Here is a 19,969-nt window from a genome sequence, read left to right on the forward strand (position 1 = left end):
ACTACAATATTACTATAGTAAAACCATGGTTAATTTTCTTTAGGGACCTGAACTATAAAAAACTTTTCTCTAATTACTAAATCAATATTTTAACTTAATACCTGCACTATTACGCTACATGCATCAACATAAAGTGCATTTCAAACTCAACTCCACATATATTCAACATTCGAAAGCTGTACATCACTATAGAATGAACCTTGCTATTAATATGGATATGAGAAGGGTCTGGGATTTCGCAGCTTGAGTGTTTTATTCATACGCTGAAATTCCACATCTTCATCAATGGAGTATGGCAACATACCTTCATGGCAATGAACACCACAAGCATTTTAGTTATTGTTTCATGTATGTCTGAATTAACACTTGAGTGCCTGCTTAAAAACGGAAGGGAGTGTGTGCAGTTTCGGCTCACCTGCGGCTCTGTGTTTGCCGCGCACTTCTTGAAATCCGAAATCTTTCTCCGGGTGATATCGGCGTACATGATTAATTATATATCAATGGATTTACCAGTACGGCACTCACGTTGAGTATTGTCTGCAAACAGTGCCTGTTTTGTAAACTTTTTTGACCATCGCTGTTGTAAACGACTGCATAAAGAAAAATTTCCCAGACAGGAGACTTGAATAACGCAGGGGGCTTCTCTATCAGCGGCTCGTTTTCTCCGCTTAGCACTTGCCATTTTCAACTACACACAAGGCATGCAGAACAGTGATGTCATCAAGTTGACCCACATGAAACACAGGCAGAGCGTATCCATTTACAGATCCATTCAGGCGCACTAGTGGTGGTTGTAACTGTGCGTATCTATTTGACGCTTTGTTTTCTTTGCCAAACCTTGTGCTCCAGATGCGTCATTAAACTTGAGGTTAACTGCGGTGCCAATGCTTATCGAACCGTGGGTGGCAAACCATATGGTTTGTTTTTTTACCGAGAACCATTACAACCCTACTGTGTGTGTGTGTGTGTATATATATATATATATATATATATATATATATATATATAGGTTTCATGTAATTATTCGGTCTTCCAAAAACTGAAATTGTGTAAGTGCACATTTGAAAGTCTCCATTCACTTTCATTGCATCTTTTTTTTTATTAAATGAAAGTGAATGGTAACTGAGGCTAACATTCTGCATCACCTTTTGAAAGTCCTACAAGTTTAGAACAGCATGAAGGTGAGTAAAGGATGACAGAATTTCCATTTTTGGGTGAACTATCATTTTAATAGATAAAAACAGTGCAAGAGGATCAGATCACCTTGTGGATGGGGCAGAAAGAAGCCTCTGTTTGAGCACACGCAGTGTAGCGGCAGCACAAGTGGGGTCCTCCTCTTCATCACGCATCTTCTTGAGTCGAGAGAGGCTGGAGGACACAGGAGGAACTGCAGGTCTGACTGCAGGCTTTGATGGCTTTGGTTTGGCCACAGAAGTAGATGTTGATGGAGCTTCATCAAGACCTATGAGAGGAAACGGGAAAAAAGGAATGTAATGTACATGGCACTTCCTTATATTTGCATACATTAAATACAGTTGGACATGTTTAAGAAGAGATCTGAATTTCTTACACATGTTAAAAGCTTATACTGCTAACACAGATATACTTTGAGTATTTCAGAACACAATAATTCAAAAAGTATTAAAGCTGAAGTATGCAACTTCTGCGCCACTTGCGTCACCAAACGGAACTGCAAAAATAATGACTGTCTTCAAACAGGTTTCCCAAACACTCTTCCCATCTTCCATTTGTTGACCAAAACAGATAGTCCCGCCCCAAACGCATGCCATTGGTTGGTTAATGTTGCTGTGTCTGGCTGGAAAGGCATGCATAAACAAACAGAGCAATGTTTTGAAAGCACCACAGAGTCACAGTGTGTTTACACTTTTCGGTGGAATCAATCTCAAAGAAAGAATTTGAACACTGAAAAACTTACACACTTCAGCTTTAATAGGAGCTTTTGCTTTTGGCTTCCATGAGAAAATACTATCACATCCACTGCAGCAGTGTTGTTGAAAATCTCTCTGTAGTGGACTGAGTGCAATTCTAGCAGGAGTGTGCCTGGGCTTAAGATGGTCTTAAGAGTGACACAAAGATCAAAGATCCTCTCTAAATCTGTCCAGCATCCAGGAGATGTAATTAAAACTTTAAAGTGAGATGGTGAATTCCTCATAAGACTCTGATTAAAAGACACCTGACCATAACACACGTGGACTATCAGTGGATGTATGCAGAGTTTATTCCTTCAGCTGCAGTTCAACTAAAAAACATGTGCATTTCAACAAGTCTGTTCCTGTTTTGTAGCAGCATACAGTGAGGAGCCCACATGGAGTCTACATGGATTTTTTTATTATTATTATTATTATTATTATTATTATTATTATATCCATTTAAAAAGTCTTAGGATTTTGAAGAGTTTTAAACAAAGAAATATTGTGATGTTAGAGCCTGCTCTATTTCTAGATCACTAATCAAATTGATGAAATCTTTTCACTAGGGATGAGAATCGTAAGGGATTTAACAATTCCGGTTCAAATTCCTCAACGATTCTGGTTCCTTTAACGATTTGTTTTAGTACATTTAGTGATTTTTTTACTAAATTTAGGAAGCGCTGCATTTTTTGTGGTGTAGATTCAAAAGAACCGACTCATAAGAGTCATTCATTTTGGAATTGGGCTACACTGTTGGTGCTGTAGATTCAAAAGAACCAGCTCATTAGAGTCATTCATTTGGGAATCAGACTACACTGGTTGCGCTGTATGTTTTGCGCTGTAGATTTTAAAGAACCGACTCAGGGTCATTTGTTCGGTAAAAATTGCTGTACGTTTTGCGCTGCATATATAAACGAACCAACTTTAGAATAGTAATTTGTTTGGTAAAAAAAAAATAATAATAAATGTAATTTTTTTTTTTTTTTTTTTATAAAAAAAAAAAAATAAAAAATAAAAAAAAAATAAAATCGCTGTATGTTTTGCGGTGTAGATTCAAAAGAACCGTCAGTCATTTCTTCCAGAATCGGGCTATACTGTTTGCATTGTGGATAGAGAAGAATATAATCTCACTACACTGTTCACACGGTAGATTCAAATGAATCAGCTCATAAGAGTCATTCATTCAGGAATCGCACTACACTGGTAGCACAGTAGATTCAAATGAACCAGCTCATAAGAGTCATTCATTCAGAAATCACACTACACAGTTCGCACTGTAGATTCAAATGAATCAGCTCATAAGAGTCATTCATTCAGGAATCGCACTACACTGTTCACACTGTAGATTCAAAATGAACCAGTTCCTGTATTATTAAAAAATTGGATCCCTTTTGACTACTTTTTACTCAAATTGTTATGCCGATAATATAATTTGTAATGAGTAATTTTGTATTAATGCATTTGCATTTATGACATCCACACTAATAAGTTTTCGTATCCACACAAGTAGGCCATTTCTCTCTACCAAAGACAGAGACTTTCCTATTATAAAATATAAAATATGATGATGTTAGGAAATGTTCCACTGAAACTTGATATTGTGGATGTGCCTGAGTCTCAAACCTTTGGACCTCACTGTATCTAATTTATACTTTAGTTTGTATTAGTGTACACTTTAGTTTGTTTCTTTATATCGAGAGAAAAATAGACAAGGTGGGTAGTAAACAACAGAAAATGTGTCACAATATTGGGACCGGATGAAAAACATTTAGCCGGATTCTTACAATACATTTCATGATCCTCTGGTATATACAGTTAATACAGGTTGACTCCCTTTCAATGACTGACTGCATCGGATTTGCAGAAATTATTTTTCTGTTCAAATTGACCAAAATGGTAGCTATTTGTCTGAAGCAATAAAGTTGCATGTGCTAAAGAGATGAATCAATAAGAGGAAATAGAGAGGGCCAGCAGTAGACCTAGAGTGGAGCTGCCAATGGTGGTGTTATTGATTTTCCTGAGTTCAGCAGGCCTTGTAATTAAAATGTAAATTTTGAGAAAGATAACGTCCTGACAGGAACGCTGGGATAAAGGGATAGATAAAAGCTTGGTGGTGAAAGGAACAGCAAGAGAGAGAATGAAAGAGACAAAAATACTTTTCAAATGAAAGTGTTTCTTTCCAGATGAGAGAGCCAGTGTGATTTTGAAAGAACAGAGGGAAAGATTAGCCAGAGATGAGATCAAGTCCTTTGACAGGTTGATGTGATATTAAATGAAAGTGCTGATTGATAAATTTGAAGCGATAGAGTAAACTTGGCAGTAATTCAGAATAATATTTTCTACGTCCCATTTTAGTACTACTTAAATTATATTGCGAAAGGTTGCAGTCTTAATGCAAAATTTTCATTTCCAATCTATGTTCTTCTGCATTTTGACTACTTTCTACTGCTTTTCACTTTTAATTCAATAGCAAAGAAATGTAATACAGATGGCTCAAACCCACCTCTGATCTGATCTGTAATTCTCCTAAATTATAAGTGGTGTTTGCAAAGCACAAACCCCTAAAACTAAGTATAACTAAGTAAGGTTTGACATTTATTTGGTCCCTCACCAAGTGTTACGGACATAAATCATACATTAAATGATGTGTGTTTTGACTTTCCTAAGTGATCAGACTTGCAATTTTCGCCAGGTGAACAATGAAACGACGCAAACATCCCCATGGACTTATATTGAAGGTTGGACCCAAGCAATATCTAGAGACCAGAATATCATAAAGACTTCCGGGTGGGCTCTATGACTTGAGCCGGTAAGCAACTATCTAACAACCACCAAGAACACCCTAGCAACCATCTAGAAATGCCTTGGCAACCATTCGGTTTTAATCTAGTTTGTAATATTATTTATATAGTACAAAATTAAGTGATTTTTTTTTTTTGCATAGTATGGTCTCATTTAGTTTTAGAGCACTGTGGCAGGTGAGCATTGTAAATCACAGCTCTAAGCTAATGGGAGCTCATTAACACCCTTGCATTGTTAATTTGGCATGGCCTGATCATTTGGCATGGCCTGATCGGTAACTGGTCATTACATACTTTACTGCAGAAAGCAGCTTGGCTCTGTAGAGTCGTAGAAATTATATCCTAATGAATCTTCAATAAGTGCCTGCTTAGCAATGGCCAGAGAAGGAGAATAAAGAAAGAGAACAGGAACGGGTGGAGATATCATATTATCTCTCATAATTAGTGTACAATACTGTAGAGTTCATCATATGTCACCAGGAAAAGTATAGAAATGACTAGGCTACTTTCAAAGTGCTACATGCTTCCTGATAGTCGGCTTGTAATAGATTATTTTCATGACAGTAAATTAGAAATTGGATGGGATTTGAGGTCAAATATAATTTTAGGTATTTATCTAAGGTGTGACCTATTGCTTGACCTCTGTCTTACGGCTGTGGCTTCTTGTCAATAGAGCTGTCCTTGCACAGATGGACAAGAATCTTTGCATGTACAAATAGTCAGCTGTCAAAACAGATTCCTATTGGCCGCCCCAGGTTATAATTGATTTAAACCAGGCTTAAAGTGATTTATTAACTTACAGAGAAACACCAGAGTTTATTAAATATCCAGCTGTTTGTACAATAATATTTTGGCTATTTCGAATTTATAGGTGAATCTTACAAAAGTATCTCCATGCCACATTTCACCACAAAATCAAAAGATAAATTACATTAAAAAAAGAAAAGAAAAAAAGATTAAGCCTATTTTTAGCCAATTCTCATTACGGAAGTGTATCTGGACATTTTACTTTTGGATTTTTCTGTAATTCCCATGGTTTTCAAAAAAGATTCTCAATATATTCTCTCTCTTTTTTTTTTTTATTTTAATTTTTTATATATATATATATATATATATATATATATATATATAAACCAACATTAATGAATAGTAGCAGCAGTAAAAGAAGTCATACTATAATGTTTAAATACTTAATTTTTGCATTACAGTAATAAGAATGAGTTTTTTTTTTGTTTTTTTTTTTTTATTTATTTATTTTTTTGCAAAACAGTAATGAGAGGGTAACCCTTTAATCTTGGATGAGCCCGCCGGCAGGAAAAAATTATAATTGTCAAAATATTAATAACTACAATCTTGACCAACACATAACAGGTATCGTCTGAAAGCTTAGAAGCTCTACTTTCCCATGCATGTAGGCATTATGGCCAAAACTGAACATGTGCTTTGTAATTTGCAGACAAATCAGAAGTGTTCCATTTTGATAATTTATAAATTATTTTGCACTGCACATTTTATTGTAATCAGTTAAAACATCAATCTAATCAAATAGCCATGTGTCATATGTTGTTGGAAAGCTCTCTAAGAATAGAGCACACCCAGTCTATTTGTTATACTCAGAGACATAATATATATAAAATATACAGAGTAATAGCTACAGTAAGTATATGTCTTTGACAGTTATGTTGGTGTTGCTTATATGCCGCGTTTTCGCTTATAACTTCACATAAAAAAAAAAAAAACGGAACATAAAATATCAAATACCATTATTTAGAGGAGGTGATTATCTTTCAAACAAGCCAACACACAAGGTAATCGAATGCATAGATCATAAAATAATCTACAACGCACAGTGTTACATATGGCCACCAGGAGAGGGCGCTAAGTAAATGACAAAAAATCAATGATGACTCAGATGGCACAGAATGAAACTCATTCTGAAATCTCATTACTAAAATCATGTCTCAATGCTATGCAAACCTTTAGTCAATGTTGTGTTTGCATGTGTAATTAGTTCTCATGTACAATTATTTTGTTTTGTTTGTTTGGAGACATTTTTGGACACTAGGATAAATAATTTTTGTAATGCTATAACTTTTGATTGCTTTGTCATATTAACACAAATTTTTTCTCAGATACAGTTGACATGATTGGGAACAAAACAAAAGCAGTTTTGCAAAGACACCTTATTTAAACTCAGAGATATATGTCAAGTAAGAAAAAATTAAATTTTTGGCTCAATTTGTTTTGTGTGATTTTTCAGCAGTTTCTTAGGCTGAGAGTCTCTTTTTTTATTTTTTTATAATCCTTTAATTTTGGGTATGCCACTGAAACAGGAAATCTTTAAAAACACCCACTTAAAGGGTTAAAGTGAAATGTTTGCTGGACATGTTCTTAACAGGTTTCATGAGATTCATATACATACATATACATACATACACACATATATATATGTATGTATGTATATGTATGTTTATGAATATGTATATGAATATGTATGTCCAATTTATCAATTTCAAAAACGTTTTTTAATTAAATTTTAGTTTTGTAATGAAATACATTTATATGGTAGCACAATTACATTTTTGTCTACAAAACGTATTTCTAACATTTAAGCATACGTCTTCAGATCAAAAGGTTTTTAAGATCATGAGAAACATTTCAGTCAAGTGACCCCAAACTTTTGAACAGCAGTGTACATACAGTATATTTATACCTGTATATAAATATTTTTGACAAGTTAACTTTTTGCAACCAAATATAATAAACCCTACCATTAAAATTATCCTAAATAAACACTTAGTGGTCTTATATTCTGATAAACCAATTTTAATTGGTTGTTTTTTCTGGTACAAAATTGAAAATTGCATTCACTGTCAAGCTGTTATCCATTTTAAAACTAAAACTCGTAGCTTTTTAAAAAGAGCACAACAACTTTCCTGCCTTTAGTTGCACGTCATCCTGAGCATAAACGTTTCCTGCCTTACATCTTAACCTTAAAAACAAACTTCCCTTTGTGCTTTGAAGCTTACTCTATAGCTAACCATTTCAACTAAACTCGCCTTTGTTCTACTAATTCCACATTTAAATATCCCCTGCTGCCTTCAAGTCCACACAAACAAACAATCAGGCCTCCCCAGAGGAATCTTCAGCTCATATCTGCTTTCAAGCAAACCCTATTAGTGTGTGGCGATATCCTACGAGAGATTATTTGGATTATAGGAGTCCCTAAAGTGAAAGCAAGTCCCTCTATTGATGCTTAACGGGTTTGTCTTATTGCGTTAGGCTTTATATCGGCACCTGAACAAACTCACCGTACTCTGCCCGCAGATGTTCAGGAATATGCGGTTCGTAGCCCTCCTTCTCCGGCACCTCTTCAAAATCATCATCATCCTCTTCTCCATCCTCAGGAGCTCTCATCTAGTTCAGAAAAAGAGTCAGTTTAATGCCCTAATAGTAAATAATAATCTTCTTCAGTTCATAATGTGCAAGGAATAAACGTATCTACATGCCTATTTTGCATTTTACAATTGCATTTTATATAGAATTAAAATACTGTAAAAATTACTGATGCAAAAAATTCATCCTATTTTTTTCCCCTCACCATTTATTCAAACAAATTTTGCTAGATTACAGTTTACAAAGGATGTCTGCTATTCTCTCTTGGCTGAGAATAAATTCTACGAATAATCATTTTCATAATAACGTTCATAATGCGCAAGGAAAAAAATTAAATATGAGACTATTTTTTTTCATGGTTTGCTCTGATTTGCAATTGTTAACCAACAATGTTCGCTAGATCACAGTTTACAAGGGACGCCTGAAATTCTCTCTTGGCGGAGTATGAATTCTTAATTCGTAATTAAATAATTAGCAAGGAAAAAATGTTGTGTGTCTATTTTTTTCTTGGTTTGCTTTATAGTCATTACCAACAACTGTAATTTACATCCATAAAAACAATGTAAAACTACTGATGCAAAAAATGTATCCTATTTTTTCCCCTCAGTTTTCAAAACAATATTTGTATGCTGACAGTTTAGAAAGGACGTCTGCAATTGTCTCCTGGCTGATTAACACTCAGATGGGATATTCACTGTGGCCCCTGGATATTCCCGAGATTTACAGCACCCTGAACGGCAAACTCTGCAGTAACATAGGACATCTTCACATTTTAATTCAGCCCCATAATAGAATTTCCAGTTGACCACATCCAATTTTTTTCTAGTGGTAGTGTATCTGAGGATTGTCCCATCTAACTGTGACTTTATAAAATAGTGCTTGTTATGTTAAGCAGACTTTTTCCAATTGAGCATCGGACAACACGCAAAGGAGACAACGAAAATTTGCAATGTTTCTCTTTCATATTGTTTCAGAATCTTAAGGTAACAATATCAGAAACTAAAGCGACATGGGACTACTGAAACCCCCCCCCCCCAAAAAAATACAGCTATTGAAAGATATGCTTGTAACACTGGGTGTCTTAGTCTAAGCTAGAGATGGCGAGGTTGAGTTGATACTGATAACATCTTGGTGCAGGTTGTTCATCAAAAGAGAGTGGCGTACGAGGTGATACGATTCTTACTCTTTAAGTTCTGTGTTCACATCTTGAAATCACTTTAAGGAGATCAACTCAACAGCAGGTACCAGATAAATCCATCTTAGAGGCGACCCAAACCAGATCCAGGGTTTAAAATCCTTGACTAGAAGATTTCTGAGTCTGAGAACTGTTCTGAACTCTTGGTTCTCTGGTCTTTTATTCATCTATGCTCAAGGTAAGCTGAAAAGCTTAAGTAAGCCTCAAGGTTTGAAGACAGTTTGGCAAAGAACAGCAGCAAATTCTCAAATTTGACTATGTCAGACTCATTCTACAATAATACATTTTACACAATTATCTTATAAATGACAAATAAAACCAGTTTGTTATTTTTTACATTTATGTGACATCACAATCTGGATTTTACAAATGTATGATTTTCTCCTTTTCTCTTGCCAGAGAGTGGTTGTTGGTGTATTGCTATGCAGTCGCTAGGGTTTTTCAGGGTTAAGTCTCTACGATATTCTGGTCTCTACATATGGCTTGGGGTCTTCGTTTAATGCTTCGTTTAAAGTCTACTTGATTTTTTTTCACAGATTTTATCATCCACCATAAGCAAATAATTTGCTAGTCTGACCGTCATGTGAAGCAGCGTTCACAACCCATTTGTTATGTTATGTATTTCTGAATGAAACAGAATATTCAAGAATAAAATGTGTGTGTGGGGGGGGGGGGGACTGAATCCAATTCAAACGGATTGAATGGAGTCTCTTTATCACATGTAATTGGAGGGGAGGAACATTTTTCAAATAATAGGGCTTTGTGACTAGGGCTGGGTATTAATTCAGATTTCCCGATTCAATTAAATTCCAATTCACGAGCTCTCAATTAGATTTCAAATTGATTCTGATTAATTTGGCAATGTTTCAGTTATAATGTCCATTCTGCTTACATTAGAAAGAAATTATTTTTTAACTAATGCTGTTAATTAAACAAGGGAACTTCTAACTTAGTACATTATGAAAATATAAATTTGACAAAAAGCATTTTTATAATTTGATTTATAATTTCGGACACATTTTATCTTTTTAAATATATACAAATTCCATGTATTCCATGAATCAATAAATATGATGTCTTGAAAACTGCATATGCATTTGTCAAATTTTTGGACTCATTCTTTATTATTATTTTCACATTTTAGAATAATAGTAAAGTCATCAAAACTACAGACTAACAGAAATGGAACTACGGGAATTATGTTTTGACAAAAAAATCCAAAATAAATCAAAACTGTGTTATATTTTAGCATCTTCAAAGTAGTCACCCTTTGCCTAGAATTTGCAGACGTGTACTCTTGACATTTTCTCAACCAACTTCTTGAGGTATCACCCTGGGATGCTTTTTAAACAGTATTGAAGGAGTTCCCATCTATGTTGGGCACTTATTGGCTGCTTTTCTTCATTATTCCGAAGTTATCCATTTAAAAAAAAAAAAAAAAAACTGTAATGAAATAAATTAATATGGGGGCACAATTAAATTTTTTGTCTACAAAACTAATTTCAAACATTTAGGCATATGCATTCAGATCAAAATATTTTTAAGATCATGAGAAACATTTCAGTCAAGTGACCCCAAACTTTTGAACAGCAGTGAATATTTTGTTACAATTTTGTTTATATGCATAATTTGCATTATTTACAAATATTTGCATTGATATGTTGAACAGGTTCTAAAACGGTACTGTCTCTTTAAGAACAGCAGCAGTTCAGCAAGCATCTCACAGAAGTGTTTTTTTGAGCACACATTAACAAGAGTGAAGTCGAATGGCTTATTTACCGCATCCGTGTCGTGTGATTAGAATTAAATGTTTCTATTTTTGTTGTTTTTAGATCAACAACTGAATGTAAAGAACAGAAAGGGTATTAAAAGAGACATTATTCAATGAAAAATGGATCTCATCTTAGGACATACATTACACACAACAAGTCAAACTAAACTTTTTCTCTCAACAAGCAGTGAAAGGAACTCTTCTTCACCACTACACAACTCAATCACTGGTGAGTGAAATGTAAAACATTTTTACCAGCCAGTAGCTAATTACAAAATTGTTCTGACACAGCACGAAATTTGGTTGCATACAGTATGTGATTGTAGAGGGTTGCGCACAGAGTAAATATTAATTTGGGGATTGTAAGAATTGATATCGGGATCATTCAGTATTTTTATTCAGCCCTATTTTTGACGTCATCTGATAGGGAAAGTTGGCTGAGCAAAAATTAAATAATAATAAATTCTTTGAATACCATGAATCATTCACAATAAGATAAAAAATGTTTAAAAAAAAATCTGAAAAAAGTAAAGCACTATAATTTTATTCTAGATGCCTTTAAGTACCTGAGATGGATGGCGACTGACTATCCAGTCTATGGTTTAAGTAGGCAGGTGAGTTTCATTCTGCTCCCTCTCCGAGCGTCTACTGGCACTATCTGCACCTGCTCATCCATCACTAGCGCTGTAAGTTTTGTTATCACTCTAACACTAATCAAAAGAGAAAACTGTCACCGCCACTGACCTGTGGAACCTCCCAATTATGCTCTTCAGGAATGACAGCAGCACTTAACTTCCTCTGCCAGGTAAATGACAACCATTAATCTACACAGAATAGCAATGAGCCACCGGGCTGCAAATGATTTTTTTTAAGGTACAGAAATCCCCAGCCTGGAATTTATGAAAGGTGAAAAGCAACTCAAGGCTATTTTATGCCCCTCCTCCTCCTCCGCCGGGGCTCCGCTCCTTAGGCGAGGGCGTTCGCGCTAAACAGAATTTATGCCTTTTAATTTACTCAAAAGGTGCTTAAGCATCCCTTGCGCTACAATGCATAACAGAATGCCAGTTTTTTTTAAATATGGGGGTCATTTTCATAAAACGGTATACATAATCTGTGTGCCCTTCCTTTTCGAGGGCATTGCTAAAGGTGCGTTTCTCTAGACTGCCTTTTCCATTTATTCTGTCTAATTGTCTCTGTGATAACCTCAATATAAAAGTACTAAAGATTCAAACATGCTTTGCTTTTTTTTTTTATTATTATTTTGTTTTTCATTATTGCATGCCACCTATGTTGACAAATCCAGATTGAGGTATAAACTGTCTTTGAATGAGGTCTCAATTACGTGCGCTGGTGGTATTGGTTTAGAAATGTGATATACGCCCTTACAGATACAGCAACATATGTGCCTTATGTGTGGCTATGAAAGGAAATAATTCCTTAAACCCTTCACATTTTCATGCCCTGGCCTGGAGTCTCCAACTAGACCTAAAAAAATTATTTTGTGGTGAAGTAAAAAAAATCTGAAAAGATTAATTACTTTTTACATTGAATAAGTTAAAGCGTGAACTTGAAAATATTGAGTCAATTCTACATTTGTACTCAATTCAAACATGTTAAAATTTATGCTTAAGCTTACATGTATTTGCTCCTGTGGGTAAATTTCACAGGTAAATAAAATAATGAAATTTTCAAAGCTGGTGTTCCCAACATGCACCAGACTTGAACAATAAATGAGTTTGCATGGTTTCATTGTTTCTAAGTTTATTTACACAGTTTTTATTATTAATTTTGTTGTGACATTTGGTAACGTCTTGTTTTGTGAAATCTAAAGTTAATTTTCTACTCACAACTACCTGTTCATGATCAAAAAATTCTCTCTTGATTGTTCCCGTTATCGTGATTTGTGCACAAAGTGTTAAGGTCTGCATGCACAGCATTCAGTAATGCAAGGTGATGTTGTCTAACAGACTTCAGATTTTAGTCTGATGCATTAAGCTTCCCTGTGGAAGGTTTCTGAATATCATGTGGTACATGATTAAATGTGATTATAAGAGAAGTTCAAAATTTTATATGTTCTATTAAAATGTTAATTTACTAAGTAGATTTTAGTACCATGTACAACAAATTTGTAAGTTACTGTATTAACTAATATGTTTAAATTAAATGTACTCAATTTGTAATTATTATTATTATTATTTATATAATCCCCAATTTGGAATGCCCAATTCCCAATGCGCTCTAAGTCCTTGTGGTGGTGTAGTGACTCGCCTCAATCCGGTGGTGAAGGACGAATCTCAGTTGCCTCCGCATCTGAGACCGTCAATCCGCGCATCTTATCACGTGGCTTGTTGAGTGCGTTACCGCGGAGACGTAGCGTGTCTAGGCTTCCCAATGCGCTCTAAGTCCTTGTGGTGCCGTAGTGACTCGCCTCAATCCAGGTGGCGGAGGATGAATCTCAGTTGCCTCCGCGTCTGAGACCGTCAATCTACGCATCTTATCACGTGACTTGTTGAGCGTGTTACCGTGGAGACATAGCGTGTGTGGAGGCTTCACGCTATTCTCCGCGGTATCCACGCACAACTCAACACGCGCCCCACCAAGAGCGAGAACCGCATTATAGCGACCGCGAGGAGGTTACCCCATGTGACTCTACCCTCCTTAGCAACCGGGCCAATTTGGTTGCTTAGGAGACCTGGCTGGATTCACTCAGCACGCCCTTGATTCGAACTCACGACTCCAGGGGTGGTAGTCAGCGTCAATAATCGCTGAGCTACCCAGGCCACCTTTAAATTTACTCACTTTAATCAATATTAATTCAAGAAGTTAAATAGAATTTACTAAATTTTATACCATTAAAATGTACTTGTGCAAAAACATGCAAAATAAAAATTAAATCATAAAAAAAAAAAAGAAATTTTTGTCAGTGTAACAATGTAATGTAATGATTACTCATGTTAAAATGTGATGGTAAGATTACTATAAAATCAACATGAAATCAAAAGTGACCCTTAATACACATACCTGGTCTTATTGCGCATGATTAACGTATAATAGTGTAATCAAAATGTAATAGCTTGCTCCACCTCTAAAATAACTTTCCTTTTCGCATGACAACACGAATCCCTCATACATTTTGAACCCTAGCCCTCCAACCACAGGGTCCCATTCTGGTATGGAACGCCCACTTTTTACTATCAAATAATTCTTCAATGGATTAGTCCCGCCTTCAATTTTTTCTTATTGAATATCCTGTCACACTCTTATTTTGAAAAGTAAATTATGAAAGTAAAATTAACAGTGAATGAAATTTCATGTTGACGTAAAGGTTGATCAGTACGTTGTTCTTTTAGTCAAGCTAAGAATGTCATTTGGTTGTATTCTTTTTTCAAACAAAGCGGCTCACCCACTATCTGTAGTTGAGCTTAATTAGTCATGTTTACTACATTTCTTATAGCATTTAGCAAATGTAAACAACACTGTTAATAACAGAGCCCACTGCAAAACAGAAACAGGAAAGTCTTTTACTAATTAATAACAATAGAGAACATCCTACTTAAATTAAAACATTGATCAGTCATTCCATACAATACATTTTAAGTGCAGTTAACTTGATTAAAGATAAAGGAAAGCGCAATCTGCAGCTAATTACAAACTTTAAACATCATTTCAACACTCCCCTATAGTTTTTTTCATTCCTTGTTGCCGGCAGCAACAGAACAGAACATTGGGTTGTTTATATGTGTTGTCTTTATTTAGCCCAATGCAGTTACTTTTACTTTGATACATTAAAGTGGATTCGAAAAATATTACTTGCATAATGGAAATTGTAGAGCAGTAAACTTTTTTTTCTTTTTTCTAATACACTTTAATTCTGTTGTGATAAAATCAGCACCGTCAACTTGCAATGGCAGTATTATAATTCTTGGAATGGATTGTGTGCGCACGCTAAGAATGAGTCTCTATATGGAGGTATTTTGCTGACACAGGTGTTGCTGACATATGGAACCACCTTAAGAGTCTCTTTGCATTTCAAACACTCCTTTCTCTTGACTTCCAGCATTATTTGTGTGTAGAGAAAATAAAAGTAAAATCCTGCCAGAAAGTTTCCAGAAAACAATCCAGATGTATAACCACATCATTGTGGTTCTAAACTCCCAAATACCAACTTGAATTAGGAAATAATGAATAAATTGTAATACTTTAATATAACTATTAATAACTATACTAATATATATTATACTAATAAATATAATAATATTATTAATCATAATATAATAAAATGTATTATATAAATTATTTGCAGTTATTGTAGTATAATTTTAATTTGTAATATTTAATAATATAAAATGTTAATTTATTTAAAATGCAATTGTTACTTGTTAATTAGTTATTCGTGTTATATTTATAGTTTTATTTATATATATATATATATATATATATATATATATATATATATATATATATATATAATAAATAATGTGTATGTATATATATATATAATGTATTTATAAATAATGTATATATATATATACATATATATATATATATATATTTTTTTTTTATATATAAATAAAGGAATTTAAATACAAATGCAGACATATTGTCCCTTACAAACCTCAGATTGGTCTCGTTAAAGGGATAGTTCAACCAAAAAGGACTATTTTGTCATCATTTACTCACCCTCATTGTTCCAAACCCATATGAATATGCTTTTCTGTCTTTCATGAAACACAAAATGAGATGTTCCTCTCAGTGCATCTTTTTTCCATACAATGAAAGTGAACGGTGACTGAGAGTAACATTACACCTAACATCTTTTGTGTTTGAGACGACATGAGAGTGAGTAAATGATGACAGAATTTTCATTTCTGTGTAAACTATCCCTTTAAGCATTAGCAGACGTGCCTATAATATAATAATGAAGAATATTTATAGAACCATGTCTCCTGTGAGTGGACTTTTGGCAGACATTTGCAGTGAACTCTATTGAGCACGAAGTGGCCTCTGTCCTCGACCCTGAGAGGAGTCCAGATAATGAGCTTCCGGTTAAATGTCATCCACTTACAGGGAAAAGCACATTCCAGCAGGGCTAAAGTGCTCCTTGCACCCTCCAATATATTTTGTACGGTCCAATTAACTTTGTAAGCAATCTAAATTACTTTGTGCCCAGGGAAGCGTTGGCCGGGTGCATACTCCTTAAGCAAGTCTGTTATCCTTTTAAAAAATGAGCCGAGGAAGCAGCCCTCGGACAACTGAGCCCTCCACTTCATTTGTCTTTGGCCAAGTTTGATGGCTTTGCGTTTAAAAACCCATTCAATCTTATAAACCAAAAATTAAATGTACTCAGCTGTGATGGTCCTCCGTGCAGCTGCTATTTATATGCTAATCTCCTTTCTTATGGGGAAGGTCTTGAAAATTATTACGGCAAACCAATAACTCAGGCGTATGGACTAGCGGGCTAGCTGACCGCAGAACGGAATGAGGCACTCTTTGTCATAAGTACACGTTCTAAGCTGTCTGGGGTGAGAGTCTGAAGTTACCCACTAGTGTCTCTATTGGCAATGCAACTCATTTTTGCCACATAGTACATTTTAGAGACAATGCTCACTTTACAAATTTGGCTGATGAAAAACTGGCAAACAACTAATTGCAATTATGATGAATAATTGTCTGTTTTAGGGCTTTCACGATTCATTGTCATACTTCTTAAGGTTTTCTTTGATGTTTTGATGGGTACATTTTTGTACATAATTGCCGCTGAATTTCAAGAAAAAACTAAAACAAGAATGAAATGCTAGATATTCAATTCCAGATGGATAAAAATCAAGTCCTGTTCTTAATTTTATTTTATTGTTTATATCCTGTTTCACTCATTAATGCCACATTACACAGATAAAATGGGTTGCGAATGCAGTTTTATATTGACTCATGAAATTTTGGATTTCACTCTATATAAAAAGTTTTTTTTATTACTAAAATAGTTCACCCAAAAAGGAAAATTCTAAAAAGGAAAACCTGTATAACTTTCTTAGTCACCATTCACTTTCATTGCATCTTTTTTTCTAAACAATGAAAGTGAATGGTGACTAAGGCTGTCAGTCCCTAATATTCTTCCTTACATCTCCTATTGGTTCCATGGAGGAAAGAAAGTCATACAGGTTTAGCACAACATGAGGGCGATTACATGACGACAGATCTTTCATTTTTGATAAAATACCTCTTTCTTGGTTGTTGTTGTTGTTTTGTTTTTGTCTGTTGGTTTTGTTAAATCAAACTACGGTATATGAATAATAAATTAAATAAACAAAACTTGAATAAAAAAAACTAAAGCTTAAAATCACGTCCCAAACCACACTGAAACCTAACCACACTGATATGCTTTGGCAATAAAGGCAAACAGAAAAATATAAATAATCAAATGACAACTCTTTGTGATTTTCCAGCTCTCCAGTCAGCGGGAGTTTATGGAGTCAAAAGCAATTCCGCCTATGTCAGAGCAAATGATACAGGGAATAACATAATGGAATGCTTTTAAGGCTAAAATGGAAAAACTAATTATGATAAAGGCCTTTAAGTTGTTGCTTTATCACAAAGCACTGACTTTTTGCATTGAAAATCATCAGTGAGACTGATAAACCTCTCTGGCGTGCAGTAAAGTGCTTTGTCAATGTCACTCCCCTCCTTTCTCTCCATCATGTTCTTTTGCCCACAGTTAAAAACGGATACCATGTGTCATAATGATGTGTCTCCTAACTGCTCACGGTGTCCCATTCCACCTGAGAGTGAGCAAATCTCCATTAGCACGTCACAAATGCCCCCGCGTCAATGGAGAGACACACGTCTTCAGAATTTGACCAAATACCATAAATGGTCTAATCTCAAATGTTCACACTAATATTCTCAACATTTTGAAGACTCAAAATACACATAGTCTGCTTTTGAGAAGCAAACACTCTTCTCCCAGTACAACATTTAGATGAAACGCCAGTATCTCGTGTATGAGTAAATGGCACCCTCCTCTGGTGAGAATTCATTCCTGAAGATGGTCCAATAACACATTTGCCATGTTCGGAATGGAATACTAGCCTACTGCTATATATACTGTATACTACATATAGTTTTTGTGAAACAGTATGTATTATGCACCAACTGTGCCTAGTTATTCTCTTGGAAATAAAAAGGTTATTTTTGCATTTTTAATAATGTAAAATTGTAAAATATCAAATAATGAGTCAAGAAAAGACATTAAAAATCAAGTCTAATATTACTTCCAGTTCATTCATCACACTGGAAATGATCAGGTTGACTTCCCCTTAAAATCAGCACCGAAAATGTGGAAAAAGCCAGCAAATTTCATCTGGGCCTGCATATGTAAAACCATCTCCATTAGTTGATTTGTTTTCATTTGCATGATGGAGGAAAAACAGAAACTCACCACTCTTCTCTCTCTGTCCTTGTAGTCTAAGTTAAGATGTTCATGTTTTTTCAAGGTGTTCTCCAGTGATTTCTTCAACTCAGTGGCTCTTCGCATCAGTTCTTCCTCTACGCCTACCTTTGTAAAAACCTGGAAGTATATGCTATAATTATAACCCCTCAATAAAGGAATTCTGTCATCATTTACGCACCCTCAAGATGTTCCAAACCTGCATGACTTTCTTCCATAAGAAATAAGATATGTTTTATAAGATATGTTGCATAAGAGATGTTTTCATAATGGGGACTGGGGCTGTCAAGCTCCAAATGTGACAAAAAACACCATCAAAGTAGTCCATACAACTTGTTATTAACTGAAAATATTCCCCTCGAATACCACATTTGAATATACCCAAATGCGAATGAGATGTGAAAGCTTCGTAAAGGTGAATTTAGGATTCCAAGATTTAGGATCACAAAGGATTTACAGTGAATAACATGAAAAATTTGATCTGTTCTTCACAGAAAGCTATAGTATGACTTCCGAAGACTTGGAATATATCACACCGCTTTTACTTATATAGTGCTTTTGTGGTGCTTTTTCATTTTGAGCTTAATATTGTAAATCAATCCCACTTTCATTGTATGGAAAAAGCTGTCTGGACATTCCGCTAAACATCTCCTTTTAAATTCCATATAAGAAAGAATGTAATTTAGGTTTAGAACAAAATGAAGGCGAGTAAATTATGTTCTCCTGATAGGTCAGATGGTTTACCTGGATCCAAGCTTGCACCAGAGGCAGGTGTCTGGTTGTGACAAGTCTATGAAGATCCCTCACAGTGTTTACTAATGCCTCATTCTCCTCCGTCTCCCTCACTTTTAAATCTGCAGACATGTTACAGAAGGTTATTCACAAAATCAGAACCCAATTTTGTGCCATTCTAGAACATGGAGGATAAATATGATCAAACTGGCTATGAAAATAATCATTTAGCTGGACCTGTAGACACATTGAGCTCCAGTTGATATCGATGAGACATTAAACCAGTGCTGCGGAGAAACGCATCCTTATCTGGAACCTCCTCCATGTCACTTTCATCACTAGACTCGTCTTTTTGCTCTTCCTCATTCTTCTTTTCTATCATCTGTCTATTCTGCTCATGGCTCAGGTCTTTACTGCAGCAGGGCTGGTCAGATATGTCCTCAGCTTCAGTAGAGGCGCTAGCTGCTGCTGGTTCCTCATTAAACAGGTTCAAGTCATCAGGAGCGAGCAGTTTTATGCAGTTGTTCATCTCAGTCAAGTTTTCCTCAATAGCAGCGGTCATTTCTTAACGAAAGACATTAAAAAAACAAGCATTTCAGCCAAGACAAAAGGATTGTTTCACAAAACCCAACACATCCTATAACCTTTGTGCTACGTACATGAAGGATACTTCAAATCATGCAGATTGATGAGGAGAGA

General features: G+C 35.1%; 1 protein-coding gene across 6 annotated transcripts in view; it reads right to left on the bottom strand.

Annotated features, from left to right (window-relative positions):
* The window catches only part of LOC127412842 (UV-stimulated scaffold protein A), a 47,114-nt gene that overhangs the window by 17,184 nt on the left and 9,961 nt on the right, over positions 1-19,969 (bottom strand). For all 6 annotated transcript variants that reach the window (XM_051649507.1, XM_051649508.1, XM_051649509.1 and 3 more), the window contains exons 5-9: positions 19,508-19,834; positions 19,283-19,392; positions 18,530-18,658; positions 8,044-8,149; positions 1,264-1,462 (exon numbers count right to left, since the gene is read on the bottom strand). In XM_051649507.1, coding sequence (XP_051505467.1) covers positions 1,264-1,462; positions 8,044-8,149; positions 18,530-18,658; positions 19,283-19,392; positions 19,508-19,834 — 871 coding nt within the window. The remainder of the gene's footprint in view (positions 1-1,263; positions 1,463-8,043; positions 8,150-18,529; positions 18,659-19,282; positions 19,393-19,507; positions 19,835-19,969) is intronic.

The sequence above is a fragment of the Myxocyprinus asiaticus genome, chromosome 22, assembly GCF_019703515.2.
Source record: "Myxocyprinus asiaticus isolate MX2 ecotype Aquarium Trade chromosome 22, UBuf_Myxa_2, whole genome shotgun sequence".
NCBI lineage: Eukaryota > Metazoa > Chordata > Actinopteri > Cypriniformes > Catostomidae > Myxocyprinus > Myxocyprinus asiaticus.